Here is a 23,709-nt window from a genome sequence, read left to right as displayed (position 1 = left end):
TTATTTTCTAGGGACTAGAATTGACTGAAAAAATACTGTTAATACTGAAATAATGTATGAGCCTTAACTGCAGTAGAAGCGACTGGTAGCAGGCTTAGTGATAACTTTGCACAACATCTGAAATGTTGTTTTTTAAAACGTTTACTGGCATGTTAATCGTTTTGTGAGGTACTTTGGTGATAAATCTCTTGGGGCATGATTTTTTCCACATGGCTAACGTATTTTTCTGCATAGAAACCGTTATAGCTGGTCTCCCACTGTTGTAATATTAGTGGGAGGTGCTTTTTGTTAGCGCCTTGTTGCGCAGTTAAAATTCAATCATAGTCTTCCTGTTTCTTCCTCCTTGATCCAGGACGTCACCAGAGAGCTCAGGGGTCTTCAAAATTTATATTTGAGGGAGGTAATCAGTCACAGCAGACCTGTGACAGTGTGTTTGACTGTGATAAAAACGTTAACTGTTAAATTGATTATCCGTTTTTTTGGGTATTAAGGGGTTAATCATCCTTTTGCTAGTGGGTGCAATCCTCTGCTAATTTCATACATTTAATGTAAAGATTTGGTTGCTATAACTGAATTAGTTCATTGATATTTCAACTGTAATTGTTTTTTTGGTGTTTTTAAAAGCGCAGCAGCGTTTTTACTTTGCTTGAAAATTTTCTGAAAGTAATTTCCAAGCTTACTAGCCTCATTGCTAGTCTGTTTAAACATGTCTGATACAGATGAATCTGCTTGTTCATTATGTTTAAAAGCCAATGTGGAGCCCAATAGAAATATGTGTACCAATTGTATTGATATTACTTTAAATAAAGGTCACTCTTTACCGGTAAAGAAATTATCACCAGACATCGAGGGGGAAGTTATGCCGCCTAACTCTCCTCACGTGTCAGTACCTGCGCCTCCCGCTCAGGAGGTGCGTGATGTTGTGGCGCCAAGTACATCAAGGTCCTTACAAATCACTTTGCAAGATATGGCTAATGTTATGAAAGAAGTATTATCTAATTTGCCTGAGTTAAGAGGCAAGCGCGATAGCTCTGGGTTAAGGACAGAGCGCGCTGATGACACGAGAGCCATGTCTGATACTGAGTCACAATTTGCAGAACATGAGGAAGGAGAGCTTCATTCTGTGGGTGACGGATCTGATCCAGGGAGACTGGATTCAGAAATTTCAAATTTTAAATTTAAGCTTGAGAACCTCCGTGTATTGCTAGGGGAGGTGTTAGCGGCTCTGAATGATTGTGACACGGTCGCAATCCCAGAGAAGTTATGTAGGCTGGATAAATAATGTACTGTACTGACGTTTTTCCTATACCTAAAAGGCTTACAGAGATTATTAACAAGGAGTGGGATAGACCCGGTGTGCCCTTTTCCCCTCCTCCGATATTTAGAAAAATGTTCCCAATAGACGCTACCACACGAGACTTATGGCAGACGGTCCCTAAGGTGGAGGGAGCAGTTTCTAGTTTAGCTAAGCGCACCACTATCCCGGTGGAGGATAGTTGTGCTTTCTCAGAACCAATGGATAAAAAATTAGAAGGTTACCTTAAGAAAATGTTTGTTCAACAAGGTTTTATATTACAGCCCCTTGCATGCATTGCGCCCGTCACTGCTGCGGCGGATTTCTGGTTTGAGTCTCTATAAGAGGCTATTTGCACAGCACCATTGGATGAGATCATGAACAAGCTTAGAGCACTTAAGCTAGCTAATGCATTTGTTTCGGACGCCGTTGTGCACTTAACCAAACTAACGGCTAAGAACTCCGGTTTTGCCATCCAGGGGCGCAGAGCGCTATGGCTTAAATCCTGGTCAGCAGATGTGACTTCTAAATCTAAATTGCTTAATATTCCTTTCAAAGGGCAAACCTTATTCGGGCCCGGCTTGAAATAAATTATTGCTGACATTACTGGAGGTAAGGGTCACTCCCTTCCTCAGGATAGGGCCAAATCAAAGGCCAAACAGTCTAATTTTCGTGCCTTTCGTAATTTCAAGGCAGGAGCAGCATCCACTTCCTCCGCTCCAAAACAGGAAGGAACTGCTGCTCGTTACAGACAGGGTTGGAAAAGCAACCAGTCCTGGAACAAGGGCAAGCAGGCCAGAAAGCCTACTTCTGCCCCTAAGACAGCATGAAGGAAGGGCCCCCTATCCGGAAACGGATCTAGTGGGGGGCAGACTCTCTCTCTTCGCCCAGGCTTGGGCAAGAGATGTCCAGGATCCCTGGACGTTGGAGATCATATCTCGGATACCTTCTGGACTTCAAAGCTTCCCCTCCACAAGGGAGATTTCATCTGTCAAGGTTATCAACAAACCTAATAAAGAAAGAGGCATTTCTGCAATGTGTACAAGACCTCTTAGTAATGGGAGTGATCCACCCAGTTCCGCGAACGGAACAAGGGCAAGGGTTTTACTCAAATCTGTTTGTGGTTCCCAAAAAAGAGGGAACATTCAGACCAATCTTGGACCTAAAGATCTTAAACAAGTTCCTAAGGGTTCCATCGTTCAAAATGGAAACTATTCGAACCATCCTACCCATGATCCAAGAGGGTCAGTATATGACCACAGTGGACTTAAAGGATGCCTACCTTCACATACCGATTCACAAAGACCATTATCGGTACCTAAGGTTTGCCTTTCTAGACAGGCATTACCAGTTTGTAGCTCTTCCCTTCGGGTTAACTACGGCCCCGAGAATTTTTACAAAGGTTCTGGGCTCACTTCTGGCGGTACTAAGACCTCGAGGCATAGCGGTGGCTCCGTACCTAGACGACATTCTGATACAAGCGTCGAGTTTTCAAAATGCAAAGTCTCATACAGAGATAGTTCTTGCATTTCTGAGGTCGCATGGGTGGAAAGTGAACTTGGAAAAGAGTTCTCTGTTACCACTCACAAGGGTTCCTTTTCTGGGGACTCTGATAGATTCTGTAGAGATGAAGATTTACCTGACGGAGTCCAGGTTATCAAAGATTCTAAATGCTTGCCGTGTCCTTCATTCCATTCCAAGGCCATCAGTAGCTCTGTGTATGGAAGTAATCGGCTTAATGGTCGCGGCAATGGACATAGTGCCATTTGCGCGCCTGCATCTCAGAACGCTGCAATTATGCATGCTAAGTCAGTGGAATGGGGATTATTCAGATCTGTCCCCTCTACTGAATCTGGACCAGGAGGCCAGAGATTCTCTTCTCTGGTGGTTATCGCGGGTTCATCTGTCCAAAGGAATGACTTTTCGCAGGCCAGATTGGACGATTGTAACAACAGATGCCAGCCTACTAGGCTGGGGTGCAGTCTGGAACTCCCTGAAGGCTCAGGGATCGTGGACTCAGGAGGAGAAACTCCTCCCAATAAATATTCTGGAATTAAGAGCAATATTCAATGCTCTTCTAGCTTGGCCTCAGCAACACTGAGGTTCATCAGATTTCAGTCGGACAACATCACGACTGTGGCTTACATCAACCATCAAGGGGGAACCAGGAGTTCCCTAGCGATGTTAGAAGTCTCCAAGATAATTCGCTGGGCAGAGTCTCACTCTTGCCACCTGTCAGCGATCCACATCCCAGGCGTGGAGAACTGGGAGGCAGACTTTCTAAGTCGCCAGACTTTTCATCCGGGGGAGTGGGAACTTCATCCGGAGGTCTTTGCTCAACTGATTCATCGTGGGGCAAACCAGAACTGGATCTCATGGCGTCTCGCCAGAACGCCAAGCTTCCTTGTTACGGATCCAGATCCAGGGACCCGGGAGCGGTGCTGATAGATGCTCTAGCAGCCCCTTGGGGTTTCAAGATGGCTTATGTGTTTACTCAGTTTCCGTTGCTGCCTCGATTGATTGCCAGGATCAAACAGGAGAGAGCATCGGTGATTTTGATAGCGCCTGCGTGGCCACGCAGGACCTGGTATGCAGACCTAGTGGACATGTCATCTGTCCCACCATGGTCTCTACCTCTGAGGCAGGACCTTCTAATTCAGGGTCCTTTCAACCATCCAAGCCTAATTTCTCTGAGGCTGACTGCATGGAGATTGAACGCCTGATTCTAGTCGGTTATTGATACATTAATACAGGCTCGGAAACCAGTTACCAGAAAAATTTACCATAAGATATGGCGTAAATATTTATATTGGTGTGAATCCAAGAGTTACTCATGGAGTAAGGTCAGGATTCCTAGGATATTGTCTTTTCTACAAGAAGGTTTAAAAAAGGGTTTATTTGCTAGTTTGTTAAAGGGACAGATTTCTGATCTGTCTATTCTTTTACACAAACGCCTGGCAGAAGTTCCAGACGTTCAGGCTTTTTGTCAGGCTTTAGCTAGGATTAGCCTGTGTTTAAGACTGTTGCTCCGCCGTGGAGCTTAAACTTAGTTCTTAAAGTTCTTCAAGGTGTTCCGTTTGAACCCCTTCATTCCATTGATATTAAGCTGTTATCTTGGAAAGTTCTGTTTTTGATGGCTATTTCCTTGGCTCGAAGAGTCTCTGAGTTATCTGCCTTACATTGTGATTCTCCTTATCTGTTTTTTCATTCAGACAAGGTAATTCTGCGTAATAAACCTGGGTTTTTACCTAAGGTAGTTTCTAACAGGAATATCAATCAAGAGATTGATGTTCCATCATTATGTCCTAATCCTTCTTCAAAGAAGGAACGGCTTTTGCATAATCTGGATGTAGTCCGTGCCCTGAAGTTCTACTTACAGGCAACTAAAGATTTTCGGCAAACTTCTTCACTGTTTGTCGTTTATTCTGGACAGAGGAGAGGTCAAAAGGCTTCGGCCACCTCTCTCTTTTTGGCTTCGTAGCATAATTCGTTTAGCCTATGAGACTGCTGGACAGCAGCCCCCTGAAAGAATTACAGCTCATTCCACTAGAGCTGTGGCTTCCACCTGGGCCTTTAAGAATGAGGCCTCTGTTGAACAGATTTGCAAGGCTGCAACTTGGTCTTCACTTCATACCTTTTCAAAATTTTACAAATTTGACACTTTTGCTTCTTCGGAGGCTGTTTTTGGGAGAAAGGTTCTACAGTCAGTGGTTCCTTCTGTTTAATGTTCCTGCCTTGTCCCTCCCATCATCTGTGTACTTTAGCTTTGGTATTGGTATCCCATAAGTAATGGATGACCCGTGGACTGAACACACTTAACAAGAGAAAACATAATTTATGCTTACCTGATAAATTTATTTCTCTTGTAGTGTGTTCAGTCCACGGCCCGCCCTGTCTTTTTGAGGCAGTTCTAAATTTAAATTGAAACTCCAGTCACCACTGCACCCTATAGTTTCTCCTTTCTCGTCTTGTTTCGGTCGAATGACTGGATATGACATGTGAGGGGAGGAGCTATATAGCAGCTCTGCTTGGGTGATCCTCTTGCAACTTCCTGTTGGGAAGGAGAATATATCCCATAAGTAATGGATGACCCGTGGACTGAACACACTACAAGAGAAATAAATTTATCAGGTAAGCATAAATGATGTTTTTCTAGTCAATACTTAGTAATGCTAGAAGACTGACAAGAATCCCCATGTGGGAAAGGTAAGCCATATTCTGAGACTTAGTATAGAAGGAAGGCTTATTTGAAAGGGCTCAAAACACTGGTGGACACTGTTAAGGGGCAATCTATTATTTTTTTACAAAAATCTGATATTTATACAAGTTTATATTACATTTGAAACACTTTTTTAGGGTTTATTCCGCATGGCATATGTTTAGACACCTATTTTGGCTTGGGAAGGCCCCACAACTCCAGAGTGAAGAGGGAGGGGGCCTGAAATTTGCGCCTCAGTTGCGCAGTTGATTTTACAGATAGCTTCATGCAGCTCCATGTGAAGAGTCCAAAGATTACTTGAGGACTTCAGAGAGGCTTATTTTCTATCAAAACTAATCCCCAAGGAAGGTAGGGCCACAGCAGAGGCTGTGGCATGGTGCTGTATTTTGCTAACCGGTTGCCAGCTTTAATTTGCTCCGGGTTTGGGCAGTAAGGGGTTAATTGACTTGAAATTTACTGTGCAATCATTTCAAAGCATTAGGATCATATGGTGAAAATTTCATAAAGATTTGGATGATTTTTGGAGATTTAGTAAAAAAAGTGCGCGCTTTTTATTATTTAAAGGCACAGTACCGTTTTTTCAAAAATTGTATTTTACTGTATTTGAGTGCTGTCTAAGTCTGTTTAAAATGTCTGAGCCTACAGATAGACCTTGTTCTATGTGTTTAATAGCCATGGCGGTACCCCCTTTACATTTGTGTTTAAAGTGTGCTAAGGTATCTAAACATTTTAAAGACCATGCAGTGACACTTAAAAATGTAGCCCAAGATGATTCTTTAACGGAAGGTAACGAGGATAGTCCTCCTTCCTCTCCCCATGTGTCGACACCAGTTACGCCCGCGCAAGTGATGCCTAGTACCTCTAGCGCATTGGCCCCTATTACATTACAACAATTAGCAGCAGTCATGGATAATTCCCTTGCGGCATTTCTATCCAAACTGCCAGTTTTTCCTAAAAAGCGTGATAGCTCAGTTTTAAGAACAGAGGATGAGCAATCAGAAGTTTTGGATGATTTATCTGTTGTACCCTCACAACACTCTGAAGTGGCAGTGAGGGATGTACTGTCCGAGGGAGAAATTTCTGACACAGGAAAGGTTTCTCAGCGGGCAGAATCAGATTCCTTAGCGTTTAAATTTAAGCTGGAACACCTCCCCGTACTGCTTAAGGAGGTTTAAGCTACGCTGGATGATTGTGACCCATGGTGGTCCCAGAAAAATTGTGTAAAATGGACACGTTTCTAGAAGTCCCTGTATACACTGATGCGTTTCCGATCCCGAAGAGGGTGGCGGATATTGTGACTAGGGAGTGGGAGAGACCAGGTGTACCTTTTGTCCCCCCCCCCATCTTTAAGAAAATGTTCCCCATAACTAACCCCAGGCGGGACGCGTGGCAGACGGTCCCTAAGGTAGAGGGAGCAGTTTCAACACTAGCCAAGCGCACAACCATACCAATAAAAGACAGTTGTGCTTTCAAAGATCCTATAGATAAAAAATTAGAAGGTTTACTAAAGAAAATATTTGTTCAACAAGGTTTCCTTCTTCAACCGATTGCCTGCATTATTCCTGTAACTACTGCAGCAGGTTTTTGGTTTGAGGCGCTGGTGGAGTCGCTCCAGAGGGAGACTTCATATGACGAAGTCATGGATAGAATTCATGCTCTAAAGCTGGCTAATTCTTTTATCACAGATGCCGCTTTACAATTAGCTAAGTTAGCGGCGAAAAATTCTGGTTTTCCCATTATGGTGCGAAGAGCGATTTGGCTCAAATCGTGGTCGGCTGACGTGTCGTCCAAAACAAAATTATTAAATATTCCTTTCAAGGGAAAGACCCTATTCGGCCCCGAGTTGAAAGAAATTATTTCGGATATCACTGGGGGAAAGGGCCATGCCCTTCCACAAGATAGACCGTTTAAGGCCAAAAACAAGGCTAATTTTCGCTCCTTTCGCAACTTCAGGAGCGGACCTGCTTCAACCTCTGCAACCGCAAAGCAAGAGGGTAACGCTTCCCAGCCCAAAGCAACCTGAAAGCCTTTGCAGGGCTGGATCAGGGGTAAACAGGCCAAGAAGCCTGCGGCTGCTACCAAGACAGCATGAAGGGGTAGCCCCTGATCCGGGACCGGATCTAGTAGGGGGCAGACTTTCTCTCTTTGCTCAGGCAAGAGATGTTCCAGATCCCTGGGCATTAGAAATTGTTGCTCAGGGGTATCTTCTAGAATTCAAGGACTCTCCTCCAAGGGGAAGGTTCCACATTTCTCGTTTGTCTTCAGACCAGACAAAGAAACAGGCGTTCTTACGCTGTGTAGAAGATCTTCTAAAGATGGGAGTGATACACCCATTTCCAATTGCAGAACAAGGACTGGGCTTTTACTCAAACCTGTTTGTAGTTCCCAAAAAGCAAGGAACTTTCAGGCCAATCCTGGATCTAAAAATTCTAAACGAGTTCCATCATTCAAAATGTAAACCATTCGGACAATCTTACCGATGATCCAGGAAGGTCAATATATGACTACCGTGGATCTAAAGGATGCGTACCTACATATTCCTATCCACAAAGATCATCATCAGTTCCTAAGGTTCGCCTTTCTGGACACGCATTACCAGTTCGTGGCCCTTCTTTTCGGGTTGGCCACCGCTCCCAGAATTTTCACAAAGGTGCTAGGGTCCCTTCTAGCGGTACTAAGACCGCGGGGCATTGCAGTAGCACCTTACCTAGACGACATCTTAATACAGGCGTCGGCTTTTCACAGAGCCAAGGCTCATACAAACATTGTTCTGGCCTTTCTAAGGTCTCACTGGTGGAAGGTGAACGTAGAAAAAGTTCTCTGTCCCCGCTCACAAGGGTTCCCTTCCTGGGAACACTAATAGACTCGGTAGAAATGAAAATATTTCTGACAGAGGTCAGGAAGTCAAAGCTTTTAACTACTTGCCGAGTTCTTCATACCATTCCTCGGCCTTCTGTAGCTCAGTGCATGGAGGTAATCGGATTAATGGTTGCGGCAATGGACGTTGTCCCTTTTGCCCGAATTCATCTCAAACCACTGCAACTGTGCATGCTCAAACAGTGGAATGGGGATTATGCAGATTTGTCTCCTCAAATACAATTGGACCAGAAAACCAGAGATTCTCTTCTCTGGTGGTTGTCTCAGGATCACCTGTCTCAGGGAATGTGCTTCCGCAGACCGGAGTGGATCATTGTCATGACCGATGCCAGTCTGTTAGGCTGGGGTGCGGTCTGGGACTCCCTGAAAGCTCAGGGCCTATGGTCTAGGGAAGAATCTCTTCTCCCGATAAACATTTTGGAACTGAGAGCGATATTCAACACGCTCCAGGCATGGCCTCAACTAGCGGAGGCCAAATTCATCAGATTTCAGTTGGACAACATCACGACTGTAGCGTACATCAATCATCAGGGAGGAACAAAGAGTTCCCTAGCGATGAAGGAAGTAACCAAGATCATCAAATGGGCGGAGGATCGCTCCTGCCACCTATCTGCAATTCACATCCCAGGAGTAGACAACCCGGAGGTTTTTGCTCAGCTGACCCAGCTATGGGGCATTCCAGAATTGGATCTGATGGCGTCCCGTCAGAACACCAAACTTCCCCTTTACGGATCCAGGTCCAGGGACCCCAAGGCGGCATTGATAGATGCTCTAGTAGCGCCTTGGTCCTTCAGTCTAGCTTATGTCTTTCCACTGTTTCCTCTTCTCCCTCGGCTAGTAGCCAGAATCAAACAGGAGAAGGCTTCGGTAATTCTGATAGCGCCCTGGTGGCCACGCAGGACTTGGTATGCAGACCTAGTGGACATGTCATCGGTTCCACCCTGGAAGCTGCCATCGAGGCAGGATCTTCTAATACAGGGTCCATTCAAGCATCCAAATCTAGTTTCTCTGCAACTGACTGCTTGGAGATTGAACGCTTAATTCTAGCTAAGCGTGGGTTCTCTGAATCAGTTATAGATACTCTGATCCAGGCCAGAAAGCCTGTCGCCAGTAAAATTTACCATAAGATATGGCGGAAATATCTTTGTTGGTGTGAATCCAAGGATTACTCGTGGAGTAGGATTAGGATTCCAAGGATATTGTCTTTTCTCCAAGAAGGATTGGAGAAGGGATTGTCAGCTAGTTCCTTAAAGGGACAGATATCTGCTCTGCCTATCCTGTTACACAAGCGTCTGGCAGCAGTACCAGACGTTCAGGCGTTTGCATAGGCTCTAGTTAGAATCAAGCCTGTCTATAAACCTGTGGCTCCTCCATGGAGTCTAAATTTAGTTCTTTCAGTTCTTCAAGGGGTTCCGTTTGAACCTTTACATTCCATAGATATTAAGTTATTATCTTGGAAAGTTTTGTTTTTGGTAGCTATTTCTTCTGCTCGAAGAGTTTCAGAATTGTCTGCTTTGCAGTGTAATTCACCCTATCTGGTGTTCCATGCAGATAAGGTTGTTTTGCGTACCAAACCTAGTTTCCTTCCAAAAGTGGTTTCTAATTAGAATATTAACCAGGAAATCATTGTTCCTTCTCTGTGCCCTAATCCAGTTTCTAAGAAGGAACGGCTGTTACACAATCTTGATGTGGTTCGGGCTTTAAAATTCTATTTAAAAGCAACTAAAGATTTCAGACAAACATCATCCTTGTTTGTTGTCTATTCTGGTAAGAGGAGAGGTTAAAAAGTGACTTCTACCTCTCTTTCCTTCTGGCTGAAAAGCATCATCCAATTGACATATGAGACTGCTGGACAGCAGCCTTCTGAACGAATTACAGCTCATTCCACCAGAGCTGTGGCTTCCACATGGGCTTTCAAGAATGAGGCTTCTGTTGAACAGATTTGTAAGGCAGCGACTTGGTCTTCACTGCATACTTTTGCCAAATTTTACAAATTCGATACTTTTGCTTCTTCGGAGGCTATTTTTGGGAGAAAGGTTTTGCAAGCAGTGGTGCCTTCCGTTTAGGTTACCTGACTTGTTCCCTCCCTTCATCCGTGTCCTAAAGCTTTGGTATTGGTATCCCACAAGTAAGGATGAATCCGTGGACTGGATACACCATGTAAGAGAAAACAGAATTTATGCTTACCTGATAAATTACTTTCTCTTACGGTGTATCCAGTCCACGGCCCGCCCTGGCATTTAAGTCAGGTTCAAATTTATTTTTGTAAAACTACAGTCACCACTGCACCCTATGGTTTCTCCTTTTTCTCCTAACCGTCGGTCGAATGACTGGGGGGGCGGAGCCTGAGGGGGAGCTATATGGACAGCTTTGCTGTGTGCTCTCTTTGCCACTTCCTGTAGGGAATGAGAATATCCCACAAGTAAGGATGAATCCGTGGACTGGATACACCGTAAGAGAAAGTAATTTATCAGGTAAGCATAAATTCTGTTTTTCTTGACACGGCCCTCCCTGTTTTTTTCAAACATTTTTTTTTTATATAAACATCAGGCACCTCTGCACCTTGTGTTATTTCCTTTCTCTCCTTTTCCTTCGGTCGAATGACTGGGGGTTGTGGGAAGGGAAGTGATATTTAACAGCTTTGCTGTGCTGCTCTTTGCCGCGTCCTGCTGGACAGGGTTGATATTCCCAACAGTAATTGATGATTCTGTGTACTCACCGTGTCAAGAAAGAAATATGTTTATCAGGTAAGCATAAATTTTGTTTTTATATAACCACACAGACTATTTTGCCTTTGTCTAATATTTGAACCACGTTACTGAAGAGACTAGTAATGACAGTATTGTGTTTCTTAGACTGATTTTTGCAAAATTGTGTTTTGGGATTTTTAAAATGTTAGTCTGGGTTGTTTTTATTTTTTAAGGAATTCCCATATAATGATCTTAAAGTATGACAGCAGAGATAGTTTAGGTGGGTGGAATTAATGGGTTGTTTTGGGCATTTTTCTGAGTCTAGCACAGACTGATAGTGTTTGCTAACCCCTGCACCCACTAAACTAAGTCACAAACTTTCCTGGAGTGGCTAGACTGTGACAAACTGATTAAGGTGGAAAAGATCTGCTAACCCTTACTTTATATTTTGAAATGAGCAGTAGAATATTTTGTGGAAAATTTCAGTCAATCCATTTTTCTCTCTGTATCATGTGACCGCCATTGGCCAATCACAAAATGCATATATGTATATACTGTGCTCAGAAGCAGCTGGAGCCTCAAAATGTGCATATAAAAATAATATGCACTTTGATAATGGAAATATATTGGAAAGTTTTTTTGTTTTTTTTTAATTGCTTTATCTGAATCATAAAACTTCAAAGGTCTCATTTTTAGAATAACTTTTCAGATTAGTTTTACAGTTATTTGAGAAAATTAGTGCTTTGGTTGTGCCATTATAAATTCATACAGAGAAATATGAAATTATTGCAAGGTCAAATATCTTCCGTTTTAATATGTTAATCATTCATATTTCAGCAACTTTTTTGCTGTAAATTATTAGAAGGAGAAAAATAATCATTACGTTAACAATTTAAATTGTTTTATTTAATGTATTTGCTTAAACATCCATGTTTGGTAACTGATGTAATTAAACAAAATTTTTTTATTAATAAGACTGATTACAATGATAACACCTACTCTGAATTATAAATAAGCAGTACATTTATTTTCTGACAAATGTATTTTTTTCTGATTTTCCGGCCCCCTGTATCATGTGACAGGCATCAGCCAATCACAGACTAGTATACGTATACCTTGGGAGCTTGTTCACATGCTCAGTAGGATCTTGTTACCCAGAAAGTGTGTATATAAAAAGACTGCGCACAAATTGATAATGGAAGTAAATTAGAAAGTATCTTAAAACTGCTTGCTCTTTCTGAATCATAGTTTATTTTGACTTGAGTGTCCCTTTAAGGATATTAAACACCTTTTAATTACCACACATTTCTGTTGTTTTTCTATAGAATATCAGCCAGGTCTTAATGTTTTTACGACAAATTAACATCTTTTTTACTGCAATTATTTTTCAATAGCCAAACTCCACCCATCATTTGCCTTATTTGGAACAGCCAATCTGGGCTTTAGTCAGCAGACAACAAGGCTTGTCATGGTCATAAAGATAGTATAAAGTACTTTGTTTTGCAGTTGTTATCAGTTAAAGCCAATTAGTGGAAGCTATGTAGTAGGGTTAGCCTTGATAGGTCAGCAGGGTGCTTTTCATGTTAGGAGAAGTCATAATTGCCCAATTTTCAGAGCTAAATTATATGACAACGGGCAAATAAATAATGACAATATATTGCAAAGTTATTTCATTATGCATAACTAAACATTTTATTTAAAAATATCAAAGTGCTTATTTTTTTAAGAGGAAGGGATTTGCAGAGGAACAATAGGATTAAAGGACCAGTAAATACAGTAGATTTGCATGATAAAGACAATGCATGATAAAGACAATGCAATAGCACTTAGTCTGAACTTCATATGAGAAGTAGATGTTTTCTAACAAATTTCAGTTATGTCTATTTCCACTCCTCCAGTATCATGTGACAGCCATCAGCCAATCAGAAAGGCATATACATATATTCTGTGTATTCTTGCACATGCTCAGTAGGAGCTGATGACTCAAAAAGTATAAATATAAAAAGAATGTGCATATTTTGTTAATGGAAGTACATTGGAAAGTTGTTTAAAAGGGCATGCTCTATCTGAATAATGAAAGTTTAATTTTGACTTGACTGTCCCTTAAAGGTCTTTTTCTCAACTCTGTTTTATAATATTTTTGCCTGTTTCATTTATCGCATTTTTACATTTTCATATTCTATATGAAAAACTCTTCAACAGTATCCAAACCATACATAGCAGTACAGTAGGAACTACACCCACCATGGCAGGAGAGAAACTAAACTAAATACATTGATGATTCAGCAATAGAAAGGATGTGCCAATAGAGTTTACTAAATACTTCTGCACTTCAGACATTATATGAACAACCCTGTTTTATAAAAGTAAAACATTTTGGTTATATTTGTCATTTATCAGTGTATTAATTTAACATGCTATGTTTTTGTTTTTTCCCCAGACTGTCCAATTTGTCCAAGGAATTTTTGTTGAAAAATATGACCCAACAATAGAAGATTCCTACAGGAAGGTTAGTATTCTGTGTTTTTCTTCTATTCTGCTATTTATTGTGGTTGAATTGCAGATCTTTGTAAAAACATTTAGTTGTCCAAAAGTATTGCTTGTTACAGGTCTTATAGTAGTGACTATTTTTGAGCTCTTACAGAACAAATATGTTTCCATTTAGGGAGTTACAAGAGCAGACATCCCGTGTTATCTGATTAAAATGGTATTTGGCAACAAAATAAATAGTGCCTGTTTAGATTGGTTATAATTATTTTATTGCAACTTTTCTTTTCAATAAATGTTCCCTATACCTTGGTCAGCTTGTCTGCTTTCTCCATGCTGGTTAGACAATATAGTGTAGTACTTAAGTTCTGCAGTGCAGTATACTAATTTATTTCTATGCCAAGTTAATTTCCTGCCAGTGCAATTGTGAAATACATTGGCATTTAAGTTAAAGGGACAGTCCAACCCAACATTTTCTCAGCTTTAATTTGTTCACAATGATCTATTTTACCTGCTGGAGTGTATTAAATTGTGTACAAGTAGCTCCTTTACCCCTTTTGGCATTTGAAATAGCTGATTTAGCCTGTGGTATCCCCACTTAAACTGAAAGTATAACGCTATGGCTACCACGGCTAACCACTGAGAGCGGCAGGGAGGGGGAAGGAGGGAGTGGGGAGGAGGGAGAGGGGGGAATCTGAGAATCATACTGAGGGATGGGATAAGAGGGTGGGTAATTGATCTGGGAAGGGGAAAGGGAAGGGGGTAGGGTATTGAGGGGAGGAAGCTACACTACAGGAAAAAATGGGTATTTCCTTCTTAATATGAGGAGAGTCCACAGCATCATTCCTTACTGTTGGCAAATACTGAACCTGGCCACCAGGAGGAGGCAAAGACACCACAGCCAAAGGCTTAAATACTCCCCCTACTTCCCTCATATCCCAATCATTCTTTGCTTTTCGTCACAGAAGGTTGGCAGAGAACTGTCAGAAGATTTGGAGTAGTTCCTTATGAAGGGTATCTACCCTTCGAAATGGGATTGGGGTTTTAAGTAGTCTTGTCAGCCTCTCAGTGAGAGCATTGACGAATGTTAGAGTCTGGAGATGCATGGAAAGTCTTTCTGCGAATGCATCCAGACTCGTATTAAAAGCTCCTAAGCAATCAGTGTAGACAAGTTTCACTGCCTGCTTCCATCACTCAAGTCTATGTCAGGAGCGATGCTACAAGACTGTCAAACTTGAGAGGCTGTGTTTCTGTTCCACGGCATAGATTCTGGTAAGATCGTTTAATTTTTATTTATTTTTTACACATATGATAACGCAAGAAGACAAGATTACAGTGTGGCTCCTTTTATCTGTATGGAATCAAGGGTTAATATCCCCGGAGGGGGATTATTGAACAGGGAGGTAATCACATAAGTTTATTTGATTATGCTGCGACATGTGTGAGATGAGGCTCAGGCAGATGTTGGAAAGTACAAAGTTTTTTACTTTAGTTTTTGGAAGCTGCGCAGCCTGAAAGGGGTCCTGCATTGTGCACCATGTGACCAGGTGTGGTCACACTTATTTCCTCTTTCCTGACCGTGCGGTTTACTGGAGACAAAGCGTTCTCTGTTTGGCCTGGGTCATAGGAGGTGGTGAGTGCCCCAGCCTTTGGGGGTATAAAGGTGCCGTTTTTTCTTATCAATCGATAGTCTGCTTTATATGCGCAAGCTATGAAGGATTCTGATGCATTACAGGGTACTCCCTCTTTACCCAAGTCTAATACCTGTCTATATTGTGAGAAGGCCGCGGTATACCCATCTGCTCAATTATGTTCCACATGCCTTGATAAAGTAATCATGTCAAAGAAGGTTAATATGTTTAATACAACAGAGCCGTCCACCTCTGAGGAGTCTCCGTCCCGTGAGGTGCGCACCCTACAGTCATCTCCTAATACACATGCACTCCTAATACATAGCACTCCTAATCCTCCATCTGAAGGGGGGCCCTTTTACCGCCAGACTTTACTGAGCAGTTACAAACGGCAGTGTCTGCGGCCTTTAGTGCTTTACCTCGCCCTGCTAAGCGCAAGCAAAAGGTCAAATATTGCTATCCTTCCCAGGGGTTATCTACTAGCTTATTTTATTTATCTGATACAAGATTATACGATAATGAAGACGCCTCTGATACTTCAGAGGGTGCTCTTTCTGGGTCAGAATCTGCTGCCTCTAAGCCTCCAGCTGCGGAGGAACCAGACTTTAGATTTAGGATTGAGTATTTACGCTTTCTGATAAAGGAAGTTTTGGCTAAGTTAGAGGTTCCAGAGCCCAAATTGCCTGAGGAACCTTTGATTCCTAAATTAGCTAAGGTCTACGAGGACAGGGTTGTACCACAAACTTTCCCAGTTCCTGTAAAGATGGTGAACATTATTAAGAAAGAATTGGTTCTTCATTTTCCCCTTTTTCTTCCTTTAAAAAATTGTTCCCGGACTCTCAATTGGAGTTGTGGGATTCCATCCCCAAGATGGATGGCGCTATCTCCATGCTTGCTAAACGCACTTCTATTCCGCTTGAGGATATTTCGTCATTTAAAGAGCCCATTGATAAGATGATAGAAACTCTGTTAAGAAAGATGTTTCAACATACGGGATATATATTTCTTTTACAAGATATGACGAGTCCACGGATTTCATCCTTATGGGATATCGCCTCCTGGTCAGCAGGAGGAGGCAAAGAGCACCACAGCAGAGCTGTATATATAGTTCCTCCCACTCCAGTCATTCTCTTTGCCTGTGTTAGTGATAGGAAGAGGTAAAGTGAGGTGTTAGTTTAGATTCTTCTATCAAGAGTTTATTATTTTAAATGGTACCAGAGTGTACTATTTTTCTCAGGGCTGGAGCTACAGGCTTTAAGCAATGGACTGGGGAGACTTTTATTCTAATTCAAGCGACTCCCATATTGTTTGCTGCCCTGCTGATGGTCTTAGCAGATATTATCTAAGACCCTGTTTGTCCACACAGATTTGCTGGAGGTGAGAAAAAAGAACATCTTCATTGTATGGGACAGCCTCATACTGCGTTCAGTATTAAGGTATGTACAGTCATTTACTTCTGGGGAGACTGTAGTATCTCAGAACAGACTGGCACTTATTCCCTATACCGGGAAGGGGTAATCAATTTGCACAGGGTAAGAGTGTGTGCATGGGTATCCCCCCTTTTATTAGGTGAAGTTCAGCATGCTATCAGGACCCTAATAAAGATTTAATCAGGTGGATGTGTTCAGGGGCTTGACGCAGGGAGATTGTGGCAACTAGCGTTCTGCATTAACTTTTGATGATTTAATGGTTGGAACAAGAGTGTGTTTTGTGGGGGCACATTGGTTTTTTTATTGCATGGCTTCGACATTTTTATTCCCATGCGGTTCCTATGTTATTCAAGGCCGGGGACTTATTTCCGCCCACGATGGGCAGGGCTTAGTGTTTAGCGCTCTGAGACGCACACTTGCTATCCGGACCCTGACTGTTGAGAGGTTCTCAGAGCTCCGGTGTGGCCTAAGACAGCTTGTGTTAGTAATCTCTCAAGCGGTCTTAGGAGCGCCGTTCACGGAGGTCTATTCAGGACTCGTGGGGGCAGGTAGGCGCCACAGCTCTGCTAGTGTTGGTGTTTAATTATACATAATTTGTCTGTAAAGAATACCGGACAACTTTCTAAAGTCTTGTGGTGCTCCTTGTTATTTCATGTTTATTGCGGAGCAGTAAAAAACTATACGGTTTTATTTTTTAAAGGCACAGTACACAGTTTTTCAACAAAATTTCTAAAAGTGTTTGTTTTTAATCACATTAAAACGACCAGTATTGCTATTGCTGGTTTGCTTATCATGGCTGAACTTCAGGAAAGTACATGTTCTTTGTGTTTAGATGCCAATGTGGAACCCCCTATCCCTTTTTGTCCCTCGTACTGAGAGGGCTTTACAGTTTAAAGAACAAATTTTCTTTAATGCAAATGTATCTAAGGATGTTTCTCAGCCTGATGAGACTCAGGGCATGCCGCATCTTTCTCCCCAAGCGTCACAACCTTTAACGCCCGCTCAGGCGACGCTGTGTTCTTCTACTGCGTCCACTTCATTCACTCTGCAGGATATGGCTGCAGTTACGTCATCCACTCTTACAGAAGTTTCATCTAAGTTGCCAGTTTTACAAGGCAAACGCAGTAGGACAGAGACCCATGTGGTCCCTGCGACTTCTGATGCTTTGATGGCTATCTCCGATGTACCCTCCCAGGGCTCTGAATTGGGCGGTAGGGAGGCCCTGTGGGGGGAACTGTCTGACTCAGGAAGTGCATTGCCCCCGACAGATTTGGACGTCAAGTCCTTCAGATTTAAGCTTGAACACCTCCGACTCTTGCTGCAAGAGGTCTTGGTGACTCTGGACGACTGTGACTCTATTGTGGTCCCACCAGAGAAATTGAGTAAGATGGACAAATACTTAGAGGTCCCTTCTTATTCCGCTGTTTTTCCGGTTCCTAAGAGAATTTCGGAAATTATTGCAAGGGAATGGGAAAGACCGGGTATCCCATTCTCCCCTTCCCCTATTTTTAAGAAAATGTACCCTATAGCTGACACCATTCGGGACTCTTGTCAGACGGTCCCTAACGTGGAGGGAGCTATTTCTACCCTGGCGAAGCGTACGACTATTCCTGTTGAGGACAGTTGTGCTTTCAAAGACCCTATGGATAAGAAGTTGGAGGGTCTTCTCAAAAAACTCTAGGTTCATCAAGGGTTTTTATTACAACCGGCGGCCTGCATTGTAGCGGTCACGACTATCGCTGCTTTTTGGTTTGACGCTCTAGAAGAGTCTCTTAGAACTGAGACCTCTTTAGAGGAAATACAGGACAGAATTAAGGCCCTTAAGCTGGCTAATTCTTTTATTACGGATGCTTCCTTTCAGATCACCAAATTAGCGGCTAAGAGTTCGGGATTCTCCATCTTAGCACGAAGAGCTTTATGGTTAAAATCTTGGTCTGCGGATGTGTCCTCTAAATCCAAGCTTTTGGCTATTCCTTTCAAGGGAAAGACCCTATTCGGGCCTGATTTGAAATAAATAATTTCTGATATTACGGGAGGTAAGGGTCATCTCCTCCCTCAAGACAAAACATCTAAGCAAAGGGGACGACAGAGTAATTTTCGTTCCTTTTGTAATTTCAAAGGACTCCCCCCTTCCTCTTCCGCTAAGCAGGAAGGGAATTATTCTCAAGCCAAGCCCACCTGGAGACCCAACCAGGCTTGGAACAAGGGTAAATAACCCAAGAAGCCCACTGCTTCTACCTTCCTTTCGGGCTGAACACAGCACCCAGGATCTTCACGAAGGTTCTAGGGTCTCTGCTGGCGGTTCTCAGGCCGCGGGGCATCGCAGTGGCGCCTTATCTGGATGAAATTCTGATCCAGGCGTCATCAGCTGACAAAGTCTCATACCGACATTGTTCTATCCTTTCTAAGGACTCACGGGTGGAAGGTGAATCTAGAAAAGAGTTCACTAATTCCACAGACAAGGGTTCCTTTCCTGGGAACTCTAATAGACTATCCATGAAAATCTTTTTGACGGAAGTCAGAAAATTGCAGATTCTGAATACATGCCGATCCCTTCAGTCCAATCCTCGGCCATCAGTGGCTCAGTGCATGGAGGTAATTGGATTGATGGTGGCGGCAATGGACATCATTCCGTTTGCTCGTTTTCATCTCAGACCTCTACAACTGAGCATGCTCAGACAGTGGAATGGAGATTATGCAAATTTGTCTCCTTAGATAGATCTGGATCAGGAGACAAGGGACTCTCTTCTTTAGTGGTTGTCGCCGGATCATCTGTCCCAAGGGACGTGCTTCCGCAGACCCTCATGGGTGATAGTGACAACAGACGCCAGCCTACTAGGATGGGGTGCAGTCTGGAATTCTCTGAAGGCTCAGGGTGTGTGGACTCGGTCGGAGTCTCTACTTCCAATCAATATTCTGGAGTTGAGAGCAATATTCAATGCGCTTCAGGCTTGGCCTCAGTTGGCTTTGACCAAATTCATCCGATTTCAGTTGGAAAACATTACGACTGTGACCTACATCAATCATCAGGGAGGAACAAGGAGTTCCTTAGCGATGACAGAAGTATCCAAGATAATTTGGTGGGCGGAGGCTCACTCTTGTTATCTGTCAGCAATCAACATCCCAGGAGTGGACAACTGGACAGACGTTTCATCCGGGGGAATGGGATGATTCTCAGATGGGGCAGACCGGAGCTGGATCTTATGGCATCTTGTCAGAATGCAAGCTCCCGAGATACGGATCCAGGTTCAGGGATCCTCAGGCCAAACTGATAGATGCCTTGGCAGTGCCTTGGTCGTTAAACCTAGCTTATGTGTTTCCACCATTTGCTCTCCTTCCCCGGGTGATTGCTCGGATCAAACAGGAGAGGGCTTCGGTGATTCTCATTGCTCCTGCGTGGCCTTGCAGGACTTGGTATGCCGATCTGGTGGACATGTCCTCTCTGCCACCGTGGAAGCTTCCATTGAGGCAGGACCTTCTCATTCAGGGACCCTTCCTTCATCCGAATCTAATTTCTCTGCAGCTGACTGCTTGGAGATTGAACGCTTGATTTTATCTAAGCGAGGGTTCTCTGTTTCGGTCATTGATACCTTGATCCAGGCGCGTAAGCCTGTTACTAGATGGATTTACCATAAGATATGGCGTAAATATCTTTATTGGTGCGAATCCAAGGGCTACTCATGGAGTAAGATTAGGATTCCTAGGATTTTGTCCTTTCTCCAAGAAGGATTGGAGAAAGGGTTATCAGCAAGTTCCTTAAAGGGGACAGATTTCTGCTTTATCTATTTTGCTACACAAACGTCTGGCATATTCCAGATGTTCAATCTTTTTGTCAGGCTCTGACTAGGATCAGGCCTGTGTTAAGACCTATTGCTCCTCCTTGGAGTTTGAATTTAGTTCTTAAGGTTCTTCAAGGGGTTCTGTTTGGACCTATGCATTCCATAGATATTAAGTTGTTATCTTGGAAAGTTTTATTTTTGGTTGCTATTTCTTCTGCTGGCAGAGTTTGACCTTTCGGCATTACAATGCGATTCTCCTTACCTTATTTTTCATTCCGATAAGGTAGTGTTACGTACCAAACCTGGTTTTCTTCCTAAGGTTGTTTCCAACAAAAACATTAATCAGGAAATTATTGTTCCTTCATTGTGTCCTAATCCTTCTAAGAAGGAGCGTCTGTTGCATAACTTGGGACGTGGTTCGTGTCCTGAAGTTTTACTTGCAGGCGACTAAAGAATTTCGTCAATCATCTTCATTATTTGTTGTTTTTTTCTGGAAAACGTAGGGGCCAGAAAGCTACGGCTACCTCCCTTTCTTTTTGGCTGAAGAGTATCATCTGCTTTGCATATGAGACTGCTGGACAGCAGCCTCCTGAAAGAATTACGTCTCATTCTACTAGGGCTGTGGCTTCCTTTTGGGCATTTAAAAATGATGCTTCTGTTGAACAGATTTGCAAGGCTGCAATTTGGTCGTCTCTTCACACTTTTTCCAAATTTTACAAATTTGATACTTTTGCCTCGTCCGAGGCTATTTTTGGGAGAAAGGTTCTTCAAGCAGTGGTGCCTTCCGTTTAGGTTCCTGTCTTGTCTCTCCCTTTCATCCGTGTCCTATAGCTTTGGTATTGTATCCCATAAGTAAGGATGAAATCCGTGGACTCGTCATATCTTGTAAAAGAAAAGGAAATTTATGCTTACCTGATTTATTTCTTTTACGATATGACGAGTCCACGGCCCACCCTGTCATTTTCTAAGACAGGTCTTTATTTTTGTTAAACTTCAGTCACCTCGGCACCTTGGCTTTTCCTTTCTCTTCCTAACTTCGGTCGAATGACTGGAGTGGGAGGGAAGGGAGGAGCTATATATACAGCTCTGCTGTGGTGCTCTTTCCCTGCTCCTGCTGACCAGGAGGCAATATCCCTTAAGTAAGGATGAAATCCGTGGACTCGTCATATCGTAAAAGAAATAAATTTATCAGGTAAGCATAAATTTCCTTTTCAACCAGCAGCGGCTGTTGCTGCGGTTGCTGGAACGGCTACCTACTGGTGCGACTCCTTATCTGAGTTAATCGAGGTGGAGGGTCCCCTCGATGTGATCCAGGAAAAATTAAGGCCTTAAGGGTGGCTATTTCTTTTATTTGTGATTCAAATATGCAAATTATTCGCCTGACTGTTAAAGCTTCAGGTTTTTCTCTTCCAGTCCGTAGGACACTTTGGCTGAAGTCCTGGTCTGCGAACATGACTTCGAAGTCAAGACTTCTTTCCCTCCCATTTAAGGGAAAGATTCTATTTGGTCCAGGCCTGGACTCTCTTATCTCCATGGTTACTGGAGGCAAAGGTGCCTTTTTACCACAGAACAACAAAAGTAAATTGGTACATGCCCTATTGGTAATAAAAGTAAATAGTACATGCCCTATTTAAATCATGAAAGTTTTTTTTTTTTTACTTGACTGTCCCTTTAAGGCCATCTGTGGTTCTGTGTATGGAGGTAATTGGTCTCATTGTGTCCTGCATAGACATCATTCCTTTTGACAGGTCCCATCTCAGACCTCTTCAGCTGTGCATGCTGAGACAGTGGAACGGCGATCATTCGGATCTGTCTCAACAGATTTCTCTGGACAACCGGTTGTGAGAATCCCTCTCCTGGTGGCTCTGTCCAGATCACCTGTCCCAAGGGACATCCTCCTGACCATCCGGGGAGATTGTGACTATGGACGCAAGTCTCTCGCTGTTTGGAGTGCCAGGAAGGCACAGGGCCTGTGATCTCGAGAGGAATCCCTCCTCCCGATCAACATTTTGGAACTTCAAGCGATCTTCAATGCTTGGCCTCTTCTGGGTTTGTCCCAGTTTATCGGATTCCAATCCGACAACATAACCTCGGTGACTTACATCAACCATCAGGGGGGAACGAGGAGCTCTCTAGCAATGAGGGAAGTATCTCGGATTCTGGAGTGGGCGGAGGCCCACAACTGCTCTCTGTCAGCGATCCACATTCCGGGTGTGGACAACTGGAAAGCAGAGTTCCTCAGCAGACAATCCTTTCATCCGGGGGAATGGTCTCTCCATCCTGAGGTGTTTGCTGAGATTTGTAACAGATGGGGGATGCCAGAGATAGATCTCATGGCGTCCCGGCTCAATTCCAAACTACCCAGATATGGATCGCCGCCCAGGGATCCTCAGCTGGAACTAATAGATGCATTAGCAGTGCCTTGGAGGTTTAATCTAATTTACATTTTTCCGCCGTTACCACTTCTCCCTCGTGTAGTGGCCCGCATCAGGCAGGAGCTGGCATCGGTGATACTGATTGCTCCATCGTGGCCGCGAAGGATGTGGTTTGCGAACCTAGTGGGGATGTCCTCATCTCCTCCCTGGAAGTTACCTTGTCGCAGGGATCTGCTGGAACAGGGTCCTTTTGTTCATCAAAATCTAGATTATCTCAGGCTGATGCTGTGAACTCGCCTCATATTAAGAAGAAAAACATAAATTATGCTTACCTGATAATTTCATTTCCTTCTGTATGAGGAGAGTCCACGGCCCATGCCCTTATACTCCGATGGGCGGACCAAAATGTGGTATTCTCTTCCGGCACCATTGATATCCTGATATTTCTCCTACCGTTCCTTGTTCCCTTGGCAGAATGACTGGAATATGAGGGAAGTAGGGTGAGTATTTAAGCCTTTGGCTGGGGTGTCTTTGCCTCCTCCTGAGGGCCAGGTTCAGTATTTCCCAATAGTAAGGAATGATGCCGTGGACTCTCCTCATACAGAAGGAATTTAAATTATCAGGTAAGCATAATTTTTTTTTTTTATTTTATTTTAAAAATAGCCTAATTTTCAGCAAACTTGGTACTGGCAGGCAGCTGCCAGTACCTAAGATGGCGGCAAATAGGTAGAGGGGGGATGGTTAGAGAGCAGTTTTGAGGGATCAGGGAGGTCGGAGGGTAAGGGGGGAATCCTACACTGCAGAAAATATTAACCCCTTAATGACCACAGCACTTTTCCATTTTCTGTCCGTTTGGAACCAAGGATATTTTTACATTTTTGCGGTGTTTGTGTTTAGCTGTAATTTCTCCAACATAGGTGTGTCCGG

At 43.2% G+C, this 23,709-nt stretch overlaps 1 protein-coding gene across 1 annotated transcript in view; it reads left to right on the top strand.

The window, feature by feature from the left end:
• Positions 1-23,709, top strand: part of RAP1B (RAP1B, member of RAS oncogene family) — a 355,352-nt gene that overhangs the window by 185,826 nt on the left and 145,817 nt on the right. The window contains exon 3 of the mRNA XM_053716828.1: positions 13,521-13,589. Within this exon, the coding sequence (XP_053572803.1) occupies positions 13,521-13,589 (69 nt within the window). The remainder of the gene's footprint in view (positions 1-13,520; positions 13,590-23,709) is intronic.

This window comes from Bombina bombina, chromosome 6 (genome assembly GCF_027579735.1).
Source record: "Bombina bombina isolate aBomBom1 chromosome 6, aBomBom1.pri, whole genome shotgun sequence".
NCBI classification, from domain to species: domain Eukaryota; kingdom Metazoa; phylum Chordata; class Amphibia; order Anura; family Bombinatoridae; genus Bombina; species Bombina bombina.
This window is presented reverse-complemented; position numbering and strand designations above follow the sequence as displayed.